General features: G+C 36.4%; 4 protein-coding genes and 2 long non-coding RNA genes across 7 annotated transcripts; 4 read left to right on the forward strand and 2 right to left on the reverse strand.

Annotated features, from left to right (window-relative positions):
• Positions 1-1,037: 1,037 nt before the first annotated feature.
• LOC108269314 (uncharacterized) lies at positions 1,038-26,982 on the forward strand. The gene is made up of 7 exons (XM_053682378.1): positions 1,038-1,215; positions 1,440-1,560; positions 14,591-14,692; positions 16,440-16,507; positions 16,666-16,786; positions 16,972-17,004; positions 26,615-26,982. The coding sequence occupies exons 1-7, from the start codon at positions 1,053-1,055 to the stop codon at positions 26,700-26,702; spliced, it is 696 nt and encodes a 231-aa protein (XP_053538353.1). The 5' UTR covers positions 1,038-1,052; the 3' UTR covers positions 26,703-26,982.
• LOC108269318 (uncharacterized) lies at positions 1,957-3,384 on the reverse strand. The gene is made up of 3 exons (XR_008396877.1): positions 2,784-3,384; positions 2,323-2,475; positions 1,957-2,049 (listed from the first exon to the last, which is right to left on the reverse strand). It is a non-coding gene; the product is annotated as an uncharacterized LOC108269318 (long non-coding RNA).
• On the forward strand, positions 2,477-11,636 carry LOC128628702 (C-C motif chemokine 4-like). Of its 2 annotated transcripts, XM_053682259.1 has the most exons (4): positions 2,477-2,542; positions 10,657-10,733; positions 10,958-11,078; positions 11,261-11,636. In XM_053682259.1, exons 2-4 carry the CDS (start codon positions 10,670-10,672, stop codon positions 11,373-11,375), a joined length of 300 nt encoding a protein of 99 aa, XP_053538234.1. In that variant the 5' UTR covers positions 2,477-2,542; positions 10,657-10,669; the 3' UTR covers positions 11,376-11,636. The 2 variants fall into 2 exon arrangements, with proteins under 2 accessions (XP_053538234.1, XP_017330611.3); XM_017475122.3 differs by lacking the exon at positions 2,477-2,542 and having other exon boundaries at positions 10,556-10,733.
• Positions 5,664-6,615, forward strand: LOC108261919 (C-C motif chemokine 4-like). The gene is made up of 3 exons (XM_017462664.3): positions 5,664-5,757; positions 5,935-6,055; positions 6,236-6,615. The coding sequence occupies exons 1-3, from the start codon at positions 5,694-5,696 to the stop codon at positions 6,348-6,350; spliced, it is 300 nt and encodes a 99-aa protein (XP_017318153.2). The 5' UTR covers positions 5,664-5,693; the 3' UTR covers positions 6,351-6,615.
• Positions 11,370-12,739, reverse strand: LOC128633474 (uncharacterized). Its single transcript, XR_008396878.1, has 3 exons — positions 12,643-12,739; positions 12,328-12,513; positions 11,370-11,993 (listed from the first exon to the last, which is right to left on the reverse strand). It is a non-coding gene; the product is annotated as an uncharacterized LOC128633474 (long non-coding RNA).
• LOC128633473 (eotaxin-like) lies at positions 21,386-22,445 on the forward strand. The gene is made up of 3 exons (XM_053682260.1): positions 21,386-21,539; positions 21,751-21,871; positions 22,053-22,445. Exons 1-3 carry the CDS (start codon positions 21,476-21,478, stop codon positions 22,156-22,158), a joined length of 291 nt encoding a protein of 96 aa, XP_053538235.1. The 5' UTR covers positions 21,386-21,475; the 3' UTR covers positions 22,159-22,445.
• Positions 26,983-27,197: the final 215 nt, after the last annotated feature.

Below are 27,197 nucleotides of genomic sequence, written 5' to 3' on the forward strand. Positions count from 1 at the left end.
CAGTAGCCCTGGACGATCAGATTTCATGTCAGGTTATTAGTCATTTATTCGTAGATATCCAGAGGACGTGCAGATTCAATAGCTAGAGAAATATAGTTCCTATAGACTTTTGCAAAAGAATGCTTTTATGTTTAGTGAGTAGTTATGTTTAAAGACACAAATTTATGGAAACATCTCACTAGAGCAGCATAAAGTAGTGATTTAGCTCTCCTACTAGCACAACGTGCAGAATGAGAAGATAGGGTCACGTACTTGGTCATGTCCTGTTATCTATGATGATTAGTAGAGGCTTGTGACCCAATATTGAGATGAAGTGTTTACCAGCCCAAGGTTTAACTTAGATTTTCACCACATATTTTATATCTTATGTTTACTTAACCAGTATATATGAGGTTCTTTGTTTACATGTAACCAATCACAAAACACTGGCCCTGTGCAGTAAACTATATAATTGCAAGTAACACCTTGGCCATTGGAGCTCTTCTCCCCAGTCATGATGAGAATACATATACTGTATTACTCTGGAGCCAACTGTGTCTCTGTGAGTTTAACTTCTGGTTATCCTCACAAGGTAAAATATTCAGCCACACACAATCCAGACTCAAATAATAATAAGCCACACACACACACACACACACACACACACACACACACACACACACCTCATACCCAAAACATTCCCCAGTGACCTGGTGGCTTTTGTCTAGAGCACAAACACACTGTGTTTCTGTTAGCTGTTACTTTAAGTTATCAAGCTGAAATAACGTCATAATCTCTCGAAATAATGAGCAAACACACTGATTATCTAGTTTACTTGTTTTTGTTTACATTAGTTATAATTAAGGTCCAAAGTATGCATTTCTGTCTCTCAGTCTGTCTGTCTATATGAGAAGTTAGAAGTTTCTGGTCTGAAAGTCTGAAAATATTGAAAGATTTGCAGAGAAGTAATGTTCAGGAGAAAGAAGACAAAAAGAGGAAGGATGTTATATTGTTGTAGGAAGCTCGGTACTGAGAAACAGAAGAAAATTTCCCTCTCTCAGTGTATATATAAGATGGAGAGCAGCTCACTCATCCAGCACTCGACTCCTGTCTCCTGGATCTCGAACTCTCACTCTGGTCCGTCTCTGTGTGAAATCAGACTTTCTGCTAGAATGAGGAACCTGACGGCTCTGCTGTTTCTGCTGTCGCTCTGCTCTCTTCAGCTGGTGTCTAGCGGTGAGTATTAAATCACTCTGTTAAAGGCAGAGCACTCTTGTTTTTCCCACCTAATATCAACCAGTGTGAACACATCTGTATTGTCTTGAGGTAGCAGTATGATTTATAATAATAATAATAATAATAATAATAATAATAATAATAATAATAATAATAATCTATTTCCAATGTGGAGGGGGGAGCAAAGCTTATACTATAAAACTATAAACAATGTTTTATCTCAGTTCCCACCAGTTTCAACCACATCACTCAGTGCTGTACAGGTACAAGTACAGTGAAGATCCCTTTGAAGATCATTGTGACCTACTGGTGGACCAGCAAGAACTGCCCCATAAAGGCCATTGTGTGAGTATCACCTGCTTGGTACAAATATAATATTTACATTTTATCAGCATTAGAATCAAATAAAGCAAAATCAAAAATATCTGGGTTTTGTTTGTTTGTTTGTTGTTGTTTTTTATACAACAACTGCTCTTTGATTATTGTGTTTTAATCAAGTATCCTTGTGTCCTCTTTTTGTATCATAGCTTCGAGACTCTAAATTCTAAAAAGCTCTGTGTGGATCCTACAGCTGTTTGGGTCAACCATCACATGAAAGCAGTGGATCTTAGAAACAGCACCACTGTAACAGCAAAACCCTGAATCTCAGCGTTAGATGGGTTTTCAACACCAAAGACCAACCTAATATACTGACCAAATTTTGTAAATACTCATACAATACACATTACAGCATATTCTCACCTCTGAGTCTCAGTGTGACAGCACTGCCTGGTGTTTTTAAGAGTTCAGTATTACTGTCTGTTCCGTGTTCATGTTTGTATCCAGTTAATGAATCTGTGGAATGAAATGAAATGGTGTTATGCACATGTAACTGTCTGTAATAAATACTTACACTATGCAGCATTTTTATGGTTTCCTGAGAGTCATTGCTTTATAATTGTATTATTGAAATTGTTTTATAATTCTAAATGAGGACATAATTACAGTCAGAGCCCTTCAGAGGAGAAAAATGTTTGTGAAAAATGTTTGCGCATTTGCACCCTTTATACCTTTGCTACAATAATAAAAATGAATAATACAAATAAAAAATTAACAACACCAGCCTACTTAGCCATGCCATGTACCACCTCACTGCCCTCCACACCATGAGACAGTAGCGTGTACAGTGGGATTTAGACGATAGTTGTTGCTGTTTTTTTCTCTCTTTTTTGCCTTCACGTCGACGCTCCATACTCCAACCCAGTAGGTGGCGGAGAAGGACTAGAATGGTTTGCCAATTTCCATAAAAGAAGAAGAAGAAGTTCAAACAAACAAACAACAAAAAAAGGTACGTTTGTTATTAGTTGTCAACAAGAGAACTTTTTAAAAGATATAGTGTTTACAGTTTAGGTGACATTCATGTCTTCTTTAAATTTCGAATGGCAGGGTTTGTGTGTGTGTATATATATATATATATATATATATATATATATATATATATATCGACTGTTCTTACAAAACAGACCTGATAAGAGTAAGGAAACTTTTAAACTAGCTGTTGTGAACAACGCCAGCGTGCTGAGACCTACGCTGATACACCTCGCAAGGAACAACCCGATAGCGCCCTGAGACACTGGGAGTGCTCAGTGGTTCCTCTGGCAATGTTGGAAGTGTTGTAACAGTACAGTAACTCATAACAGTAAGGCAGGGGTGCTCATTACGTCGCAAGACAATCACTGGTCGATCTTCCCGTGCTTTCGTGCTTTCAGCGAGTCCTGTAACCAGAGCGAGCGAGAGAGAGAGCTTATATACACACACACACACACACACACACACACACACACACACACACCCCAAGAAGCGTGAACTTGAACTTGACTGAGTGAAAGCTGTGAGTTCGGGACCGACCTGTTTCCTGTTGTGAGGTTGTTTGTTTTTGTTTTTTTTTAGCTTTGAAAGTGCGCGGACTGAATAAACGCGAGCCCGGAGCTCTGTTAAAATTCCGCCTGTCTACCGAGTCTTCCTCCACGCCCTCATACACCCGTAGTTCCACACACAAATACATTCAAAACACATTTTATTATAATAAAACAATCTCCGATATCACTTTTATTGTCTATCCATAGGCCTAATGATTTCTCCTAAAAATCTCTCCAATGCTTTGCCGTCATACACTTGTGAGGCTATACGGTTACTATAACAACCAATAGCAAGTACAGCAGCTGCGCAGTAGTTAAAGTACACTATGGTTGCAAATTTAAAATGGCGGACGAAGCAGAAGCAGGTAAAGTGCCAAAAAACACCACCATTTTCACTCATTTACATTTACATTTATTCACTTAGCAGATGCTTTTATCCAAAGCGACTTACAAATGAGAAAAATACAAGCAAATTTTCACTCATGATAGAGTTCACCCAAAAAGTATTTTTGTCAGCCAACTAGTGATGTGTCGTTCGTTTTGAACGAATCTTTAATATGAGCCGGGAACAACAAGTTGTCTCAGAGTGATTTGTTCATTTTTGACCGCGCATGTGCAGCAACATCTCCATACGTTCTGTACCGGCAACAGAAATGATTAGTTCACGTCTCAAGTCTTCGGGTTCGAGTCGTTCGTTCTTCCGGTGACCTCGCCATAGGCAATGCACCATGCAATACCGGAAATGGGATGAACGAACGACTCGGATCCAAAGACTCGAGAGATGAGCTAATCATTTCTGTTTCTGGGGAATAGACGTGACAAATGTGACGTGACAAAAGAACGACTCAGATCAGGAGGTGAGGTGAACTAACAGACTGCATCGCCTGAAGACCTAAAGCTAAGCTATTAATTAATCATTTCCGTTTCTCATAATTTGACCTTGGTTGCATTAGCCAATAGTTTATTTTAAAGTTTATTAAGCAGTAGATGTGTTGGGGAATTTAACAATGAACATTTTAATTATATTCTGTTGAAATGACCGAAATGACTCGAAAAAAGATTCATTCATTTTGCTGAACAAGATTCAAAGATCTGCGTCAGTAAAATGATCCGAACTTCCCATCACTACAGCCAACCTGGAAGTTAGCATCACCATGGTTCCCTCGACAAAAAGCCAATATGATTTTTCCATTGGCTTTTGGATTCTTGCAGAAAATAAGCTCTATGACCAACAAAAGTTTATGATTCTTAGATGTTTTGTTCATCAACATAATCTTCACACATGAACACAACTTCTATGAATTTTGAAACCTCGATACAATCGGCAGAAGTAAAACGCTAAAGTTAGGCTAGAGACAAACTAAACCACAGTCGCATGACTTCAACGTCTAAGCTTCCACCACTAAGCTTCCAACAACTCTTTCAATCCTTATAAAAAATTAAAAACACTACAATTGGAAAATACTATAAATTGATAAATCTACAAGTGTGAAATTTTGAGTTGGAATAGTTTGAATTTTCCTGTTCGCCATGATGACGTTTAATGTCCCCGACAACCTCTGCAGTCCCGATTAGCCACTTGTTAGCAACCGAATTTTTCAAGACATGTTAAAGCTTAACAAAATCACGAGTGGGGTATTACTGATGTATTTTGTGTAATAAAGTGAAACGTGTACATGTCTTGAGCTTGGGTTAACCACAGACCTTATTTCAGGCATTTAACCAAAAACCCATTCAAGAAACCCAGTGACTTTGTGACGATGGAACCCGAAATGCTAAAATGCTAACTCATTTCCGGGGTTTTAGGACTCATTTTTACAGCACTCTATGAGAGGAAGATTTTTTTCTTTACAATGCTGAATTCAAAATCTGTCTAATTTGTCAAAAACAAACATAAAAACAAATCTCTTAAAATAATTTATCAATCTCCAAATTTACCTCAAGGCACACAAGCAACGACTCAGGCCTGCTGCACTTTATTTCTGAACTGTTTATTCAAGTTTAAGGGTTTATTCAGCTTATTAATAGTAACATTCTGAATTGCTAACAACATCTGAGTTGATAAAACATCGCTGATGATGATATTTCTTTTATGACTACTTGAAAGTGTTTGGTTTGAAATTGCTTAAGAGTGCAGTTGTTTAACTTGTTTTACAATTCTTTAATTGTACTAGCAGGGTAACTTGATTTCATATAATTTTACTTTATTTTGTTAATTAAATACAATCCAGGTTTATATCTTTTATAATTAATTTGTAAGTTTTGGTTTTATTTGATAATGAGGTAAGAAAGAAGCCAGTATTCAGATTAAAGCGTTTATGATGTGAGCAGCTGATAATATTCAGGGATAAATAATTTAGAGAGGTCTGGCCTAAAATAGGATCCAGGGGTAAGAATCCCATCATGTGAAAAATGTTCAGCAAAGTTTTCAAATATTTGAATAGGATTTGCATAGAAGTAATGTTAAGGAAAAAGAACAGAGCAAGGATGTTATACTGTAGCAGGAAGCCCAGTACTGAGAAAAAGGAGAAAATTTCCCTCACATACAGATCTCTGTGTGAAATCAGACTTTCTGCTAGAATGAGGAACCTGACGGCTCTGCTGTTTCTGCTGTTGCTCTGCTCTCTTCAGCTGGTGTCTAGCGGTGAGCATTAAATCACTCTGTTAAATGCAGAGCACTCTTGTTTTTCCCACCTAATATCGACCAGTGTGAACACGTGTTGTCTTGAGGTAGCAGTATGATTTATAATAATAATAATAATAATAATAATAATAATAATAATAATCTCTTTACAAAACTGTAAACAATGTTTTATCTCAGCTCCTGCAGGTACGGACTTCAGGATTACCTGCTGTGCAAAAACAACTAAAGTAAAGATCCCTTTGAAGAGCATTGTGACCTACTGGTGGACCATCAACGACTGCCCCATAAAGGCCATTGTGTGAGTATCACCTGCTTGGAACAAATATAATAATTTCATTTTTATCAGCATTAGAATCAAATAAAGCAAAATCAAAAATATCATTTTTTGTTTGTTTGTTTGTTTGTTTTTTTTGCAAGAACTGCTCTTTGATTATTGTGTATTAATCAAGCATCCTTGTGTCTTCTTTTTGTGTCATAGCTTTGAGACTCTAAATAAGAAACAGCACTGTGTGGATCCTACAGCTGTTTGGGTCAACCATCACATGAAAGCAGTGGATCTTAGAAACAGCACCACTATAACAGCAAAACCCTGAATCTCAGTGTTAGATGGGTTTTCAACACCGAAGACCAACCTAATATATAGAACAAATTTTGATATTACTCATACAGTAGACATTACAGGATATTCTCGCCTCTGAGTCTCAGTGTGACAGCACCGCCTGGTGTTTTTAAGAGTTCAGTATTACTGTCTGTTCCATGTTCATGTTTGTTCCAAATTAATGAATCTGTAAAATGAAATGAATGGTGTTATGCACATGTAACATGTAACTTTTTTAAAATAAATAGTAAAATTGTGCAGAATTTTTTGTGGTTTCCTGAGAGTCATTGCTTTATAATTGTATTATTGCAATTGTTTTATAATTGTAAATAGTGACATAATTACAGTCAGAGCCCTTCAGAGGACATTTGAGATATTATTACTCAATTTTTATCAAACACATGCTGGTTGTTGGATATTTATCTGTAGGCATGATCATAACTTTCATGGTTATTCTGATGACATTCAGTGTCTGAATGAATGTCATCAGTCCGATCGGACAATACAACCACATTGGAGAATACATATAAATGGGTATGTATGTGTACATACATCAATATGAAGGGACAGTGGGAGGGGTCAGAAATGAGGGAAAGATGAATGCAGCCAAATACAGAGAGGTTCGTAAAGAAACCTGCTCCTGAGTGCACACAAGTTTCACCTTTCAGTACGTCAACGATCAGAATACAGCCAAGACGATCTCTGAGTGTCCTTAAGTGGCCCAGCCAAAGCCCAGAACTGAACCTTGTACAACATCTGTGGAGAGATCTGAAGATGGCTGTTCACAGGCAATCTGCATACTCAGATTATTGTGAGTAGACTAATGGCCAGAAATATCGATTTAATACATTTTAAATAAAATCTATAACACATTAAATTGTGGAAAAGGTGGAGGGGTCTGTATACTTTCTGAACCCAGTGAAAAATGTTTTTTCTATAATATCTAGAGCTTTACATGAAGGAGAGATTGTGTAGATCCAACAGCTGATGAACTATAACCATACTACATCATAAAAGTGGAAGAATGGACATGCATATAATATTCCCATGCTTCACTTAATCAGTCTTAGTCTTCAAGAAATCATCACTTTTATACTGCATCTTTTGTATATATTTTATGTGATCTGGCAGACCGAAGTGTCTCCTGAACTCTCTGTGACACGGAGTGCCATTTCCATCCCCTCCTTCGGCCGTTGTGGTTTGTAGTGTATACTACATGTGAAACTGCTCAGCTGAGCTTTTCACTCAACTTATATGCTGAAAATTTCCCACTCTATTTATGGTTCATATTTATTGTACAGTATTTTAGACTGCTATGCCATCATGTTAGCGGTTAAAATGTTTATAAAGGACTTAAAAACGCATAAATACACACACACACACACACACACACACACACACACACACACACACACACACAACCAACCAACTCAAAGCCACATGTGGTTCGCGTAGTCTATAATGGGTTTTTACATAATCTTGCATAGATGAGTAATGTGGTTTGTGCAAGACTTCTCTTCGTGGTTACTTGGCTTCAACAAGTGTTGGTGTAGGTATTATGTTTGTATTCGTATATAGAAGTAATATATTATTTTAAAAAATTACTTTTAAATTAAAAATGAACGTATGCATGACGAATTGGTGATGAGTTTTCAGCTATTATAGAGAATCTTTATTTATTCATTCATGTATTTATTTATTCTCACAACAATTAATGTAGTGAAGTAAAGGTGATGTATTTACTAATATAATCATAGAGCTAAGCTTGCCATTTTGCCGTGGCACAGACGAATCAGCTATGAGAGAAGAGGCTATGGGAAATGAAATACAGAAAGGGGAGAAAGTGAAGGGGATGATCTAGGAACATTACAGACAGACCCAGAGCAGGTGAAGCTCCAGCAGTATCCCTTTACCCTGTTTGGATTAAGCAAAGAGCTTTCAGTAAGAATTGGCTAGATGCATTTCAGTGGCTTGAATACTCAGTATCCAGTAGGTGAAGATGAGAAGTGAGCTCAAATTTGGGGATTCTGCCTTTGTAACAAAAAAAAACAAAGAAACAAGTCATTTGTTTCTCAAAAACAAAACAAAACAAAAAAAACAACAAAAAAAACAAACAAAAAAAAAGGATATCTCCCAAAGTTAAACTGAAATGATATTATCAGGTTCTGGAGCTAGTATCATTGATCAAGTTTTTAGGGGTGTGGATGGATTAGAAATTGACTTTTAAAAAAACACATTCAACAGCTACTGGTTAAAGTATTAAAAATGTGTCTGTTTAAAATCTGCTAAATAATTCCTCAAAAGTGAACAAAGCTCTCCTAACTCATCTTAACTTGATATTATTTCAGTCAAGTTTGTGAAAAGCGTTTATGAATGATGTTTGTGCATTTGATTCCTTATATCTTTGCTATCATAATAAAAAAAAATACAAATAAAAAAAAATAAACAACACCAGCCTGCTTAGCCATGCCATCTACCTCCTCACTGCCCTCCACACCAACATGAGATAGTATAGTGTATAGTGGGATTTAGTCGATAGTTGTTGTTGTTGTTTTGCCTTTGCAGCCAACTGTGTCTCTGTGAGTTTAACTTCTGATTATCCTCAGAAGGTAAAATTTTCAACCACACACAATCCAGACTCAAAGAATATTTTTATTCTGCAATTTGAGGACAGAAACACACACACACACACACACACACACACATACATACGTCGTACATTGTGTATCACATGTATAGATACATATATTGCATCTTAATAAAACTTTCATTTAAAAAGAAAGTATTTATTATAATCTTGGGTATTTTCAAGAAGTGTTCCAAAAATTATGCAGTTCTCCGTAGTTAACCTTCTAGGTATTCTTGTCCGTATTCACAGCCTCACCTCTATCACTTCCTTCTCCTGTTGTGGTTTGTATACTGCATGTGAAACTGCTCAGTTGAGCTTTTCAATGAACAGACATGTTCAAAAATCCCCACTCTATATTTATGGCTGGCATTTTTTCTACAGAAGTTCAGACTGCTGTGTCATTTCTTATTGTGACCAGTGACTGTAGAAGCTTCCTGAAAAATATGATCTTTCTTCAGGACATTTTGTACTGTGTGTGTACTTTTATCTACAGCTCTTTTATTCTTTCTTCAGGAGCTAAAAACATGGATGTGAATGGATGGACTAATCAGTAGCCCTGGACGATCAGATTTCATGTCAGGTTATTAGTCATTTATTCGTAGATATCCAGAGGACGTGCAGATTCAATAGCTAGAGAAATATAGTTCCTATAGACTTTTGCAAAAGAATGCTTTTATGTTTAGTGAGTAGTTATGTTTAAAGACACAAATTTATGGAAACACCTCACTAGAGCAGCATAAAGTAGTCATTTAGCTCTCCTACTAGCACAACGTGCAGAATGAGAAGATAGGGTCACGTACTTGGTCATGTCCTGTTATCTATGATGATTAGTTGAGGCTTGTGACCCAATATTGAGATGAAGTGTTTACCAGCCCAAGGTTTAACTTAGATTTTCACCACATATTTTATATCTTACGTTTACTTAACCAGTATATATGAGGTTCTTTGTTTACATGTAACCAATCACAAAACACTGGCCCTGTGCAGTAAACTATATAATTGCAAGTAACACCTTGGCCATTGGAGCTCTTCTCCCCAGTCATGATGAGAATACATATACTGTATTACTCTGGAGCCAACTGTGTCTCTGTGAGTTTAACTTCTGGTTATCCTCACAAGGTAAAATATTCAGCCACACACAATCCAGACTCAAATAATAATAAGCCACACACACACACACACACACACACACACACCTCATACCCAAAACATTCCCCAGTGACTTGGTGGCTTTTGTCTAGAGCACAAACACACTGTGTTTCTGTTAGCTGTTACTTTAAGTTATCAAGCTGAAATAACGTCATAATCTCTCGAAATAATGAGCAAACACACTGATTATCTAGTTTACTTGTTTTTGTTTACATTAGTTATAATTAAGGTCCAAAGTATGCATTTCTGTCTCTCAGTCTGTCTGTCTATATGAGAAGTTAGAAGTTTCTGGTCTGAAAGTCTGAAAATATTGAAAGATTTGCAGAGAAGTAATGTTCAGGAGAAAGAAGACAAAAAGAGGAAGGATGTTATATTGTAGTAGGAAGCTCGGTACTGAGAAACAGAAGAAAATTTCCCTCTCTCAGTGTATATATAAGATGGAGAGCAGCTCACTCATCCAGCACTCGACTCCTGTCTCCTGGATCTCGAACTCTCACTCCGGTTCGTCTCTGTGTGAAATCAGACTTTCTGCTAGAATGAGGAACCTGACGGCTCTGCTGTTTCTGCTGTCACTCTGCTCTCTTCAGCTGGTGTCTAGCTGTGAGTATTAAATCACTCTGTTAAAGGCAGAGCACTCTTGTTTTTCCCACCTAATATCAACCAGTGTGAACACATCTGTATTGTCTTGAGGTAGCAGTATGATTTATAATAATAATAATAATAATAATAATAATAATAATAATAATAATAATAATAATCTATTTCCAATGTGGAGGAGGGAGCAAAGCTTATACTATAAAACTATAAACAATGTTTTATCTCAGTTCCCACCAGTTTCAACCACATCACTCAGTGCTGTACAGGTACAAGTACAGTGAAGATCCCTTTGAAGATCATTGTGACCTACTGGTGGACCAGCAAGAACTGCCACATAAAGGCCATTGTGTGAGTATTACCTGCTTGGTACAAATATAATATTTACATTTTATCAGCATTAGAATCAAATAAAGCAAAATCAAAAATATCTGGGTTTTGTTTGTTTGTTTGTTGTTGTTTTTTATACAACAACTGCTCTTTGATTATTGTGTTTTAATCAAGCATCCTTGTGTCCTCTTTTTGTATCATAGCTTTGAGACTCTAAATAAGAAACAGCACTGTGTGGATCCTACAGCTGTTTGGGTCAACCGTCACATGAAAGCAGTGGATCTTAGAAACAGCACCACTGTAACAGCAAAACCCTGAATCTCAGCGTTAGATGGGTTTTCAACACCAAAGACCAACCTAATATACTGACCAAATTTTGTAAATACTCATACAATACACATTACAGCATATTCTCACCTCTGAGTCTCAGTGTGACAGCACCGCCTGGTGTTTTTAAGAGTTCAGTATTACTGTCTGTTCCGTGTTCATGTTTGTATCCAGTTAATGAATCTGTGGAATGAAATGAAATGGTGTTATGCACATGTAACTGTCTGTAATAAATACTTACACTATGCAGCATTTTTATGGTTTCCTGAGAGTCATTGCTTTATAATTGTATTATTGAAATTGTTTTATAATTCTAAATAAGGACATAATTACAGTCAGAGCCCTTCAGAGGAGAAAAATGTTTGTGAAAAATGTTTGCGCATTTGCACCCTTTATACCTTTGCTACAATAATAAAAATGAATAATACAAATAAAAAATTAACAACACCAGCCTGCTTAGCCATGCCATCTACCACCTCACAGCCCTCCACACCATGAGACAGTAACGTGTACAGTGGGATTTAGACGATAGTTGTTGCTGTTTTTTTCTCTCTTTTTTGCCTTCACGTCGACGCTCCATACTCCAACCCAGTAGGTGGCGGAGAAGGACTAGAATGGTTTGCCAATTGCCATAAAAGAAGAAGAAGAAGTTCAAACAAACAACAAAAAAAGGTACGTTTGTTATTAGTTGTCAACAAGAGAACTTTTTAAAAGATATAGTGTTTACAGTTTAGGTGACATTCATGTCTTCTTTAAATTTCGAATGACAGGGTTTGTGTGTGTGTATATATATATATATATATATATATATATATATATATATATATATATATATATATATATATATATATATATCTCGACTGTTCTTACAAAACAGACCTGATAAGAGTAAGGAAACTTTTAAACTAGCTGTTGTGAACAACGCCAGTGTGCTGAGACCTACGCTGATACACCTCGCAAGGAACAACCCGATAGCGCCCTGAGACACTGGGAGTGCTCAGTGGTTCCTCTGGCAATGTTGGAAGTGTTGTAACAGTACAGTAACTCATAACAGTAAGGCAGGGGTGCTCATTACGTCGCAAGACAATCACTGGTCGATCTTCCCGTGCTTTCGTGCTTTCAGTGAGTCCTGTAACCAGAGCGGGAGAGAGAGCTTATATACACACACACACACACACACACACACACACACACACACACCCCCCAAGAAGCGTGAACTTGAACTTGACTGAGTGAAAGCTGTGAGTTCGGGACCGACCTGTTTCCTGTTGTGAGGTTGTTTGTTTTTGTTTTTTTTTAGCTTTGAAAGTGCGCGGACTGAATAAACGCGAGCCCGGAGCTCTGTTAAAATTCCGCCCGTCTACCGAGTCTTCCTCCACGCCCTCATACACCCGTAGTTCCACACACAAATACATTCAAAACACATTTTATTATAATAAAACAATCTCCGATATCACTTTTATTGTCTATCCATAGGCCTAATGATTTCTCCTAAAAATCTCTCCAATGCTTTGCCGTCATACACTTGTGAGGCTATACGGTTACTATAACAACCAATAGCAAGTACAGCAGCTGCGCAGTAGTTAAAGTACACTATGGTTGCAAATTTAAAATGGCGGACGAAGCAGAAGCAGGTAAAGTGCCAAAAAACACCACCATTTTCACTCATTTACATTTACATTTATTCACTTAGCAGATGCTTTTATCCAAAGCGACTTACAAATGAGAAAAATACAAGCAAATTTTCACTCATGATAGAGTTCACCCAAAAAGTATTTTTGTCAGCCAACTAGTGATGTGTCGTTCGTTTTGAACGAATCTTTAATATGAGCCGGGAACAAGAAGTTGTCTCAGAGTGATTTGTTCATTTTTGACCGCGCATGCGCAGCAACATCTCCATAGGTTCTGTACCGGCAACAGAAATGATTAGTTCACGTCTCAAGTCTTCGGGTTCGAGTCGTTCGTTCTTCCGGTGACCTCGCCATAGGCAATGCACCATGCAATACCGGAAATGGGATGAACGAACGACTCGGATCCAAAGACTCGAGAGATGAGCTAATCATTTCTGTTTCTGGGGAATAGACATGACAAATGTGACGTGACAAAAGAACGACTCAGATCAGGAGGTGAGGTGAACTAACAGACTGCATCGCCTGAAGACCTAAAGCTAAGCTATTAATTAATCATTTCCGTTTCTCATAATTTGGCCTCGGTTGCTTTAGCCAATAGTTTATTTTAAAGTTTATTAAGCAGTAGATGTGTTGGGGAATTTAACAATGAACATTTTAATTATATTCTGTTGAAATGACCGAAATGACTCGAAAAAAGATTCATTCATTTTGCTGAACAAGATTCAAAGATCTGCGTCAGTAAAATGATCCGAACTTCCCATCACTACAGCCAACCTGGAAGTTAGCATCACTATGGTTCCCTTGACAAAAAGCCAATATGATTTTTCCATTGGCTTTTGGATTATTGCAAAAAATAGGATCCAGGGGTAAGAATCCCATCATGTGAAAAATGTTCAGCAAAGTTTTCAAATATTTGAATAGGATTTGCATAGAAGTAATGTTAAGGAAAAAGAACAGAGCAAGGATATTATACTGTAGCAGGAAGCCCAGTACTGAGAAAAAGGAGAAAATTTCCCTCACATACAGATCTCTGTGTGAAATCAGACTTTCTGCTAGAATGAGGAACCTGACGGCTCTGCTGTTTCTGCTGTTGCTCTGCTCTCTTCAGGTCTGTTAAATGCAGAGCACTCTTGTTTTTCCCACCTAATATCGACCAGTGTGAACACATGTGTTGTCTTGAGGTAGCAGTATGATTTATAATAATAATAATAATAATAATAATAATAATAATAATAATAATAATCTCTTTCCAAAATTGTAAACAATGTTTTATCTCAGCTCCCGGCAGTACGGAGTTCAGGATTACCTGCTGTAAAAAAACAACTATAGTAAAGATCCCTTTGAAGAGCATTGTGACCTACTGGTGGACCAGCAACGACTGCCCCAAAAAGGCCATTGTGTGAGTATCACCTGCTTGGTACAAATATAATAATTTCATTTTTATCAGCATTAGAATCAAATAAAGCAAAATCAAAAATATCATTTTTTGTTTGTTTGTTTGTTTTTTTTGCAAGAACTGCTCTTTGATTATTGTGTATTAATCAAGCATCCTTGTGTCTTCTTTTTGTGTCACAGCTTTGAGACTCTAAATAACGGAACGCATTACCGCTGTGTGGATCCAACAGCTGTTTGGGTCAACCATCACATGAAAGCAGTGGATCGTAAAAACAAAAAACTGTAAAAGCAAAACCCTGAATCTCAGCGTTAGATGGGTTTTCAACACTAAAGACCAACCTAATATACTGACCAAATTTTGTAAATACTCATACAATACACATTACAGCATATTCTCACCTCTGAGTCTCAGTGTGACAGCACCGCCTGGTGTTTTTAAGAGTTCAGTATTACTGTGTTGGGGAATTTAACAATGAACATTTTAATTATATTCTGTTGAAATGACCGAAATGACTCGAAAAAAGATTCATTCATTTTGCTGAACAAGATTCAAAGATCTGCGTCAGTAAAATGATCCGAACTTCCCATCACTACAGCCAACCTGGAAGTTAGCATCACTATGGTTCCCTTGACAAAAAGCCAATATGATTTTTCCATTGGCTTTTGGATTATTGCAAAAAATAAGCTCTATGACCAACAAAAGTTTATGATTCTTAGATGTTTTGTTCATCAACATAATCTTCACACATGAACACAACTTCTATGAATTTTGAAACCTCGATACAATCGGCAGAAGTATAACACTAAAGTTAGGCTAGAGACAAACTAAACCACAGTCGCATGACTTCAACGTCTAAGCTTCCACCACTAAGCTTCCAACAACTCTTTCAATCCTTATAAAAAATTAAAAACACTACAATTGGAAAATACTATAAATTGATAAATCTACAAGTGTGAAATTTTGAGTTGGAATAGTTTGAATTTTCCTGTTCGCCATGATGACGTTTAATGTCCCCGACAACCTCTGCAGTCCCGATTAGCCACTTGTTAGCAACCGAATTTTTCAAGACATGTTAAAGCTTAACAAAATCACGAGTGGGGTATTACTGATGTATTTTGTGTAATAAAGTGAAACGTGTACATGTCTTGAGCTTGGGTTAACCACAGACCTTATTTCAGGCATTTAACCAAAAACCCATTCAAGAAACCCAGTGACTTTGTGACGATGGAACCCGAAATGCTAAAATGCTAACTCATTTCCGGGGTTTTAGGACTCATTTTTACAGCACTCTATGAGAGGAAGATTTTTTTCTTTACAATGCTGAATTCAAAATCTGTCTAATTTGTCAAAAACAAATATAAAAACAAATCTCTTAAAATAATTTATCAATCTCCAAATTTACCTCAAGGCACACAAGCAACGACTCAGGCCTGCTGCACTTTATTTCTGAACTGTTTATTCAAGTTTAAGGGTTTATTCAGCTTATTAATAGTAACATTCTGAATTGATAACATCTGAGTTGATAAAACATCGCTGATGATGATATTTCTTTTATGACTACTTGAAAGTGTTTGGTTTGAAATTGCTTAAGAGTGCAGTTGTTTAACTTGTTTTACAATTCTTTAATTGTACTAGCAGGGTAACTTGATTTCATATAATTTTACTTTATTTTGTTAATTAAATACAATCCAGGTTTATATCTTTTATAATTAATTTGTAAGTTTTGGTTTTATTTGATAATGAGGTAAGAAAGAAGCCAGTATTCAGATTAAAGCGTTTATGATGTGAGCAGCTGATAATATTCAGGGATAAATAATTTAGAGAGGTCTGACCTAAAATAGGATCCAGGGGTAAGAATCCCATCATGTGAAAAATGTTCAGCAAAGTTTTCAAATATTTGAATAGGATTTGCATAGAAGTAATGTTAAGGAAAAAGAACAGAGCAAGGATGTTATACTGTAGCAGGAAGCCCAGTACTGAGAAAAAGGAGAAAATTTCCCTCACATACAGATCTCTGTGTGAAATCAGACTTTCTGCTAGAATGAGGAACCTGACGGCTCTGCTGTTTCTGCTGTTGCTCTGCTCTCTTCAGGTCTGTTAAATGCAGAGCACTCTTGTTTTTCCCACCTAATATCGACCAGTGTGAACACGTGTTGTCTTGAGGTAGCAGTATGATTTATAATAATAATAATAATAATAATAATAATAATAATAATAATCTCTTTCCAAAATTGTAAACAATGTTTTATCTCAGCTCCCGGCAGTACGGACTTCAGGATTACCTGCTGTAAAAAAACAACTATAGTAAAGATCCCTTTGAAGAGCATTGTGACCTACTGGTGGACCAGCAACGACTGCCCCAAAAAGGCCATTGTGTGAGTATCACCTGCTTGGTACAAATATAATAATTTCATTTTTATCATCATTAGAATCAAATAAAGCAAAATCAAAAATATCATTTTTTGTTTGTTTGTTTGTTTTGTTGTTTTTTTTTGCAAGAACTGCTCTTTGATTATTGTGTATTAATCAAGCATCCTTGTGTCTTCTTTTTGTGTCACAGCTTTGAGACTCTAAATAACGGAACGCATTACCGCTGTGTGGATCCAACAGCTGTTTGGGTCAACCATCACATGAAAGCAGTGGATCGTAAAAACAAAAAACTGTAAAAGCAAAACCCTGAATCTCAGCATTAGATGGGTTTTCAACACTAAAGACCAACCTAATATACTGACCAAATTTTGTAAATACTCATACAATACACATTACAGCATATTCTCACCTCTGAGTCTCAGTGTGACAGCACCGCCTGGTGTTTTTAAGAGTTCAGTATTACTGTCTGTTCCGTGTTCATGTTTGTTCCAAATTAATGAATCTGTAAAATGAAATTAATGGTCTTATGCACATGTAACATGTAACTTTTTTAAAATAAATAGTAAAATTGTGCAGAATTTTTTGTGGTTTCCTGAGAGTCATTGCTTTATAATTGTATTATTGCAATTATTTTATAATTGTAAATAGTGACATAATTACAGTCAGAGCCCTTCAGAGGACATTTGAGATATTATTACTCAATTTTTATCAAACACATGCTGGTTGTTGGATATTTATCTGTAGGCATGATCATAACTTTCATGGTTATTCTGACATTCAGTGTCTGAATGAATGTCATCAGTCCGATCGGACAATACAACCACATTGGAGAATACATATAAATGGGTATGTATGTGTACATACATCAATATGAAGGGACAGTGGGAGGGGTCAGAAATGAGGGAAAGATGAATGCAGCCAAATACAGAGAGGTTCGTAAAGAAACCTGCTCCTGAGTGCACACAAGTTTCACCTTTCAGTACGTCAACAATCAGAATACAGCCAAGACGATCTCTGAGTGTCCTTAAGTGGCCCAGCCAAAGCCCAGAACTGAACCTTGTACAACATCTGTGGAGAGATCTGAAGATGGCTGTTCACAGGCAATCTGCATACTCACATTATTGTGAGTAGACTAATGGCCAGAAATATCGATTTAATACATTTTAAATAAAATCTATAACACATTAAATTGTGGAAAAGGTGGAGGGGTCTGTATACTTTCTGAACCCAGTGAAAAATGTTTTTTCTATAATATCTAGAGCTTTACATGAAGGAGAGATTGTGTAGATCCAACAGCTGATGAACTATAACCATACTACATCATAAAAGTGGAAGAATGGACATGCATATAATATTCCCATGATTCACTTAATCAGTCTTAGTCTTCAAGAAATCATCACTTTTATACTGCATCTTTTGTATATATTTTATGTGATCTGGCAGACCGAAGTGTCTCCTGAACTCTCTGTGACACGGAGTGCCATTTCCATCCCCTCCTTCGGCCGTTGTGGTTTGTAGTGTATACTACATGTGAAACTGCTCAGCTGAGCTTTTCACTCAACTTATATGCTGAAAATTTCCCACTCTATTTATGGTTCATATTTATTGTACAGTATTTTAGACTGCTATGCCATCATGTTAGCGGTTAAAATGTTTATAAAGGACTTAAAAACGCATAAATACACACACACACACACACACACACACACACACACACACACACACCCACACACACACAACCAACCAACTCAAAGCCACATGTGGTTCGTGTAGTCTATAATGGGTTTTTACATAATCTTGCATAGATGAGTAATGTGGTTTGTGCAAGACTTCTCTTCGTGGTTACTTGGCTTCAACAAGTGTTGGTGTAGGTATTATGTTTGTATTCGTATATAGAAGTAATATATTATTTTAAAAAATTACTTTTAAATTAAAAATGAACGTATGCATGACGAATTGGTGATGAGTTTTCAGCTATTATAGAGAATCTTTATTTATTCATTCATGTATTTATTTATTCTCACAACAATTAATGTAGTGAAGTAAAGGTGATGTATTTACTAATATAATCATAGAGCTAAGCTTGCCATTTTGCCGTGGCACAGACGAATCAGCTATGAGAGAAGAGGCTATGGGAAATGAAATACAGAAAGGGGAGAAAGTGAAGGGGATGATCTAGGAACATTACAGACAGACCCAGAGCAGGTGAAGCTCCAGCAGTATCCCTTTACCCTGTTTGGATTAAGCAAAGAGCTTTCAGTAAGAATTGGCTAGATGCATTTCAGTGGCTTGAATACTCAGTATCCAGTAGGTGAAGATGAGAAGTGAGCTCAAATTTGGGGATTCTGCCTTTGTAACAAAAAAAAAACAAAGAAACAAGTCATTTGTTTCTCAAAAACAAAACAAAACAAAAAAAAAACAAAAAAAACAAACAAAAAAAAAGGATATCTCCCAAAGTTAAACTGAAATGATATTATCAGGTTCTGGAGCTAGTATCATTGATCGAGTTTTTAGGGGTGTGGATGGATTAGAAATTGACTTTTAAAAAACACATTCAACAGCTACTGGTTAAAGTATTAAAAATGTGTCTGTTTAAAATCTGCTAAATAATTCCTCAAAAGTGAACAAAGCTCTCCTAACTCATCTTAACTTGATATTATTTCAATCAAGTCTGTGAAAAGCGTTTATGAATGATGTTTGTGCATTTGATTCCTTATATCTTTGCTATCATAATAAAAAAAATACAAATAAAAAAAATAAGCGACACCAGCCTGCTTAGCCATGCCATCTACCTCCTCACTGCCCTCCACACCAACATGAGATAGTATAGTGTATAGTGGGATTTAGTCGATAGTTGTTGTTGCTGTTTTGCCTTTACTCTGCAGCCAACTGTGTCTCTGTGAGTTTAACTTCTGATTATCCTCAGAAGGTAAAATTTTCAACCACACACAATCCAGACTCAAAGAATATTTTTATTCTGCAATTTGAGGACAGAAACACACACACACACACACACACACACACACACACACACACACACACACACACACACATACATACGTCGTACAATGTGTATCACATGTATAGATACATATATTGCATCTTAATAAAACTTTCATTTAAAAAGAAAGTATTTATTATAATCTTGGGTATTTTCATGAAGTGTTCCAAAAATTATGCAGTTCTCTGTAGTTAACCTTCTAGGTATTCTTGTCCGTATTCACAGCCTCACCTCCATCACTTTCTTCTCCTGTTGTGGTTTGTATACTGCATGTGAAACTGCTCAGTTGAGCTTTTCAATGAACAGACATGTTCAAAAATCCCCACTCTATATTTATGGCTGGCATTTTTTCTACAGAAGTTCAGACTGCTGTGTCATTTCTTATTGTGACCAGTGACTGTAGAACCTTCCTGAAAAATATGATCTTTCCTCAGGACATTTTGTACTGTGTGTGTACCTTTATCTACAGCTCTTTTATTCTTTCTTCAAGAGCTAAAAACATGGATGTGAATGGATGGACTAATCAGTAGCCCTGGACGATCAGATTTCATGTCAGGTTATTAGTCGTTTATTCGTAGATGTCTAGAGGACATGCAGATTCAATAGCTAGAGAAATATACTTCTACGGACTTTTGCAAAAGAATGCTTTCATGTTTAGTGGGTAGTTATGTTTAAAGACACAGGTTTATGGAAACACCCCACTAGAGCAGCATAAAGTAGTCATTTAGCTCTCCTTCTAGCACGACGTGCAGAATAAGAAGATAGGGTCACGTACTTGGTCATGTCCTGTTATCTATGATGATTAGTTGAGGCTTGTGACCAAGAATTGAGATGAAGTGTTTACCAGCCCAAGGTTTAACTTAGATTTTCACCACATATTTTATACCTTATCTTTACTTAACCAGTATATATGAAGTTCTTTGTTTACCTGTAACCAATCACAAAACACTGGCCCTGTGCAGTAAACTATATAATTGCAAGTAACACCTTGGCCATTGGAGCTCTTCTCCCCAGTCATGATGAGAATACATATACTGTATTACTCTGGAGCCAACTGTGTCTCTGTGAGTTTAACTTCTGATTATCCTCACAAGGTAAAATATTCAGCCACACACAATCCAGACTCAAAGAATATTTTTTATTCTGCAATTAGAGAACAGAAAAGCACACACACACACACACACACACACACACACACACACACCTCATACCCAAAACATTCCCCAGTGACTTGGTGGCTTTTGTCTAGAGCACAAACACACTGTGTTTCTGTTAGCTGTTATTTTAAGTTATCAAGCTGAAATAACGTCATAATCTCTCGAAATAATGAGCAAACACACTGATTATCTAGTTCACTTGTTTTTGTTTACATTAGTTATAATTAAGGTCCAAAGTATGCATTTCTGTCTCTCAATCTATCTGTCTAAATGAGAAGTGAGAAGTTTCTGGTCTGAAAGTCTGAAAATATTGAAAGATTTGCAGAGAAGTAATGTTCAGGAGAAAGAAGACAAAAAGAGGAAGGATGTTATATTGTTGTAGGAAGCTCGGTACTGAGAAACAGAAGAAAATTTCCCTCTCTCAGTGTATATATAAGATGGAGAGCAGCTCACTCACCCAGCACTCGACTCCTGTCTCCTGGATCTCGAACTCTCACTCCGGTCCGTCTCTGTGTGAAATCAGACTTTCTGCTAGAATGAGGAACCTGACGGCTCTGCTGTTTCTGCTGTCACTCTGCTCTCTTCAGCTGGTGTCTAGCGGTGAGTATTAAATCACTCTGTTAAATGCAGAGCACTCTTGTTTTCCCACATAATATCGACCAGTGTGAACACATCTGTATTGTCTTGAGGTAGCAGTATGATTTATAATAATAATAATAATAATAATAATAATAATAATAATAATCTATTTCCAATGTGGAGGGGGGAACAAAGCTTATACTATAAAACTATAAACAATGTTTTATCTCAGTTCCCACCATTTTCAACCACATCACTCAGTGCTGTACAGGTACAAGTAAATGGAAGATTCCTCTAAAGAACATTGTGACCTACTGGTGGACCAGCAACAACTGCTCCATAAAGGCCATTGTGTGAGTATCACCTGCTTGATACAAATATAATAATTTCATTTTATCAGCATTAGAATCAAATAAAGCAAATCAAAAATATAATTTTTTGTTTGTTTGTTTGTTGTTGTTTTTTTTTGCAAGAACTGCTCTTTGATTATTGTGTATTAATCAAGCATCCTTGTGTCTTCTTTTTGTGTCACAGCTTTGAGACTCTAAATAACGGAAAGCATTACCGCTGTGTGGATCCAACAGCTGTTTGGGTCAACAATCACATGAAAACAGTGGATCGTAAAAACAAAAAACTGTAAAAGCAAAACCCTGAATCTCAGCGTTAGATGGGTTTTCAACACTAAAGACCAACCTAATATACTGACCAAATTTTGTAAATACTCATACAATACACATTACAGCATATTCTCACCTCTGAGTCTCAGTGTGACAGCACTGCCTGGTGTTTTTAAGAGTTCAGTATTACTGTCTGTTCCGTGTTCATGTTTGTTCCAAATTAATGAATCTGTAAAATGAAATGAATGGTGTTATGCACATGTAACATGTAACTTTTTTAAAATAAATAGTAAAATTGTGCAGAATTTTTTGTGGTTTCCTGAGAGTCATTGCTTTATAATTGTATTATTGCAATTGTTTTATAATTTTAAATAGTGACATAATTACAGTCAGAGCCCTTCAGAGGACATTTGAGATATTATTACTCAATTTTTATCAAACACATGCTGGTTGTTGGATATTTATCTGCAGGCATGATCATAACTTTCATGGTTATTCTGATGACATTCAGTGTCTGAATGAATGTCATCAGTCCGATCGGACAATACAACCACATTGGAGAATACATATAAATGGGTATGTATGTGTACATACATCAATATGAAGGGACAGTGGGAGGGGTCAGAAATGAGGGAAAGATGAATGCAGCCAAATACAGAGAGGTTCGTAAAGAAAACCTGCTCCTGAGTGCACACAAGTTTCACCTTTCAGTACGTCAACGATCAGAATACAGCCAAGACAATCTGAGTGTCCTTAAGTGGCCCAGCCAAAGCCCAGAACTGAACCTTGTACAACATCTGTGGAGAGATCTGAAGATGGCTGTTCACAGGCAATCTGCATACTCACATTATTGTGAGTAGACTAATGGCCAGAAATATTGATTTAATACATTTTAAATAAAATCTATAACACATTAAATTGTGGAAAAGGTGGAGGGGTCTGTATACTTTCTGAACCCAGTGAAAAATGTTTTTTCTATAATATCTAGAGCTTTACATGAAGGAGAGATTGTGTAGATCCAACAGCTGATGAACTATAACCATACTACATCATAAAAGTGGAAGAATGGACATGCATATAATATTCCCATGATTCACTTAATCAGTCTTAGTCTTCAAGAAATCATCACTTTTATACTGCATCTTTTGTATATATTTTATGTGATCTGGCAGACCGAAGTGTCTCCTGAACTCTCTGTGACACGGAGTGCCATTTCCATCCCCTCCTTCGGCCGTTGTGGTTTGTAGTGTATACTACATGTGAAACTGCTCAGCTGAGCTTTTCACTCAACTTATATGCTGAAAAGGTCCCACTCTATTTATGGTTCATATTTATTGTACAGTATTTTAGACTGCTATGCCATCATGTTAGGGGTTAAAATGTTTATAAAGGACTTAAAAACACATAAATACACACACACACACACACACACACACACACACACACACACACACACACACACACACACACACACACACACAACCAACCAACTCAAAGCCACATGTGATTCGTGTAGTCTATAATGGGTTTTTACGTAATCTTGCATAGATGAGTAATGTGGTTTGTGCTAGACTTCTCTTTGTGGTTACTTGGCTTCAACAAGTGTTTGTGTATGTATTATGTTTGTATTCGTATATAGAAATAATATATTATTTTAAAAAATTACTTTTAAATTAAAAATGAACGTATGCATGACGAATTGGTGCTGAGTTTTCAGCTATTATAGAGAATCTTTATTTATTCATTCATGTATTTATTTATTCTCACAACAATTAATGTAGTGAAGTGAAGGTGATGTATTTGTTAATATAATCATAGAGCTAAGCTTGCCATTTTGCCGTGGCACAGACGAATCAGCTATGAGAGAAGAGGCTATGGGAAATGAAATACAGAAAGGGGAGAAAGTGAAGGGGATGATCTAGGAACATTACAGACAGACCCAAAGCAGGTGAAGCTCCAGCAGTATCCCTTTACCCTGTTTGGATTACAGCAAAGAGCTTTCAGTAAGAATTGGCTAGATGCATTTCAATGGCTTGAATACTCAGTATCCAGTAGGTGAAGATGAGAAGTGGGCTCAAATTTGGGGATTCTGCCTTTGTAACAAAAAAACAAACAAACAAGTCATTTTTTTCTCCAAAAAAAAAGGGATATCTCCCAAAGTTAAACTGAAATGATATTATCAGGTTCTGGAGCTAGTATCATTGATCGAGTTTTTAGGGGTGTGGATGGATTAGGTATTGACTTTTAAAAAACACATTCAACAGCTACTGGTTAAAGTATTAAAAATGTGTCTGTTTAAAATCTGCTAAATAATTCCTCAAAAGTGAACAAAGCTCTCCTAACTCATCTTAACTTGATATTATTTCAATCAAGTTTGTGAAAAGCGTTTATGAATGATGTTTGTGCATTTGATTCCTTATATCTTTGCTATCATAATAAAAAAAATACAAATAAAAAAAAATAAACAACACCAGCCTGCTTAGCCATGCCATCTACCTCCTCACTGCCCTCCACACCAACATGAGACAGTATAGTGTATAGTGGGATTTAGTCGATAGTTGTTGTTGCTGTTTTGCCTTTACTCTGCAGCCAACTGTGTCTCTGTGAGTTTAACTTCTGATTATCCTCAGAAGGTAAAATTTTCAACCACACACAATCCAGACTCAAAGAATATTTTTATTCTGCAATTTGAGGACAGAAACACACACACACACACACACACACACACACACACACACACACACACACACACACATACATACATCGTACATTGTGTATCACATGTATAGATACATATATTGCATCTTAATAAAACTTTCATTTAAAAAGAAAGTATTTATTATAATCTTGGGTATTTTCATAAAGTGTTCCAAAAATTATGCAGTTCTCTGTAGTTAACCTTCTAGGTATTCTTGTCCATATTCACAGCCTCACCTCCATCACTTTCTTCTTCTATTGTGGTTTGTATACTGCATGTGAAACTGCTCAGTTGAGCTTTTCAATGAACAGACATGTTCAAAAATCCCCACTCTATATTTATGGCTGGCATTTTTTCTACAGAAGTTCAGACTGCTGTGTCATTTCTTATTGTGACCAGTGACTGTAGAACCTTCCTGAAAAATATGATCTTTCTTCAGGACATTTTGTACTGTGTGTGTACTTTTATCTACAGCTCTTTTATTCTTTCTTCAGGAGCTAAAAACATGGATGTGAATGGATGGACTAATCAGTAGCCCTGGACGATCAGATTTCATGTCAGGTTATTAGTCGTTTATTCGTAGATGTCCAGAGGACATGCAGATTCAATAGCTAGAGAAATATACTTCTACAGACTTTTGCAAAAGAATGCTTTTATGTTTAGTGGGTAGTTATGTTTAAAGACACAGGTTTATGGAAACACACACACACACACACCTCATACCCAAAACATTCCCCAGTGACTTTGTGGCTTTTGTCTAGAGCACAAACACACTGTGTTTCTGTTAGCTGTTACTTTAAGTTATCAAGCTGAAATAACGTCATAATCTCTCGAAATAATGAGCAAACACACTGATTATCTAGTTTACTTGTTTTTGTTTACATTAGTTATAATTAAGATCTAAAGTATGCATTTCTGTCTAAATGAGAAGTCAGAAGTTTTCGGTCTGAAAGTCTGAAAATATTGAAAGATTTGCAGAGAAGTAATGTTCAGGAGAAAGAAGATAAAAGGAGGAAGGATGTTATATTGTAGTAGGAAGCTCGGTACTGAGAAACAGAAGAAAATTTCCCTCTCTCAGTGTATATATAAGATGGAGAGCAGCTCACTCACCCAGCACTCGACTCCTGTCTCCTGGATCTCGAACTCCCACTCCGGTCCGTCTCTGTGTGAAATCAGACTTTCTGCTAGAATGAGGAACCTGACGGCTCTGCTGTTTCTGCTGTCGCTCTGCTCTCTTCATCTGGTGTCTAGCGGTGAGTATTAAATCACTCTGTTAAATGCAGAGCATTCTTGTTTTTCCCACCTAATATCGACCAGTGTGAACACATCTGTATTGTCTTGTAGGGAGCAGTATGATTTATCATAATAATAATAATAATAATAATAATAATAATAATAATAATAATAATAATAATCTCTTTCCAAAACTGTAAACAATGTTTTATCTCAGCTCCTGCAGTTATGGACTTCAGGATTACCTGCTGTGCAAAAACAACTAAAGTAAAGATCCCTTTGAAGATCATTGTGACCTACCGGTGGACCAGCAACAACTGCCCCATAAAGGCCATTGTGTGAGTATCACCTGCTTGGTACAAATATAATAATTTCATTTTATCAGCATTAGAATAAAATAAAGCAAATCAAAAATATAATTTTTTGTTTGTTTGTTTGTTTGTTTGTTTGTTTTTGCAAGAACTGCTCTTTGATTATTGTGTATTAATCAAGCATCCTTGTGTCTTCTTTCTGTGTCACAGCTTTGAGACTCTAAATAAGAAACAGCACTGTGTGGATCCTACAGCTGTTTGGGTCAACCATCACATGAAAGCAGTGGATCTTAGAAACAGCACCACTGTAACAGCAAAACCCTGAATCTCAGCGTTAGATGGGTTTTCAACACCGAAGACCAACCTAATATATAGAACAAATTTTGATATTACTCATACAATAGACATTACAGCGTATTCTCACCTCTGAGTCTCAGTGTGACAGCACCGCCTGGTGTTTTTAAGAGTTCAGTATTACTGTCTGTTCCGTTTTCATGTTTGTTCCAAATTAATGAATCTGTAAAATGAAATGAATGGTGTTATGCACATATAACATTTAACTTTTTTTAAATAAATAGTAAAATTGTGCAGAATTTTTTGTGGTTTCCTGAGAGTCATTGCTTTATAATTGTATTATTGCAATTGTTTTATAATTGTAAATAATGACATAATTACAGTCAGAGCCCTTCAGAGGACATTTGAGATATTATTACTCAATTTTTATAACATACATGCTAGTTGTTAGACAAATTATCATTAGAGGCATGATCATAACTTTCATGGTTATTCTGATGACATTCAGTGTCTGAGTGAATGTCAT

This window comes from Ictalurus punctatus, chromosome 8, assembly GCF_001660625.3.
Source record: "Ictalurus punctatus breed USDA103 chromosome 8, Coco_2.0, whole genome shotgun sequence".
Classification (NCBI taxonomy): Eukaryota; Metazoa; Chordata; class Actinopteri; order Siluriformes; family Ictaluridae; genus Ictalurus; species Ictalurus punctatus.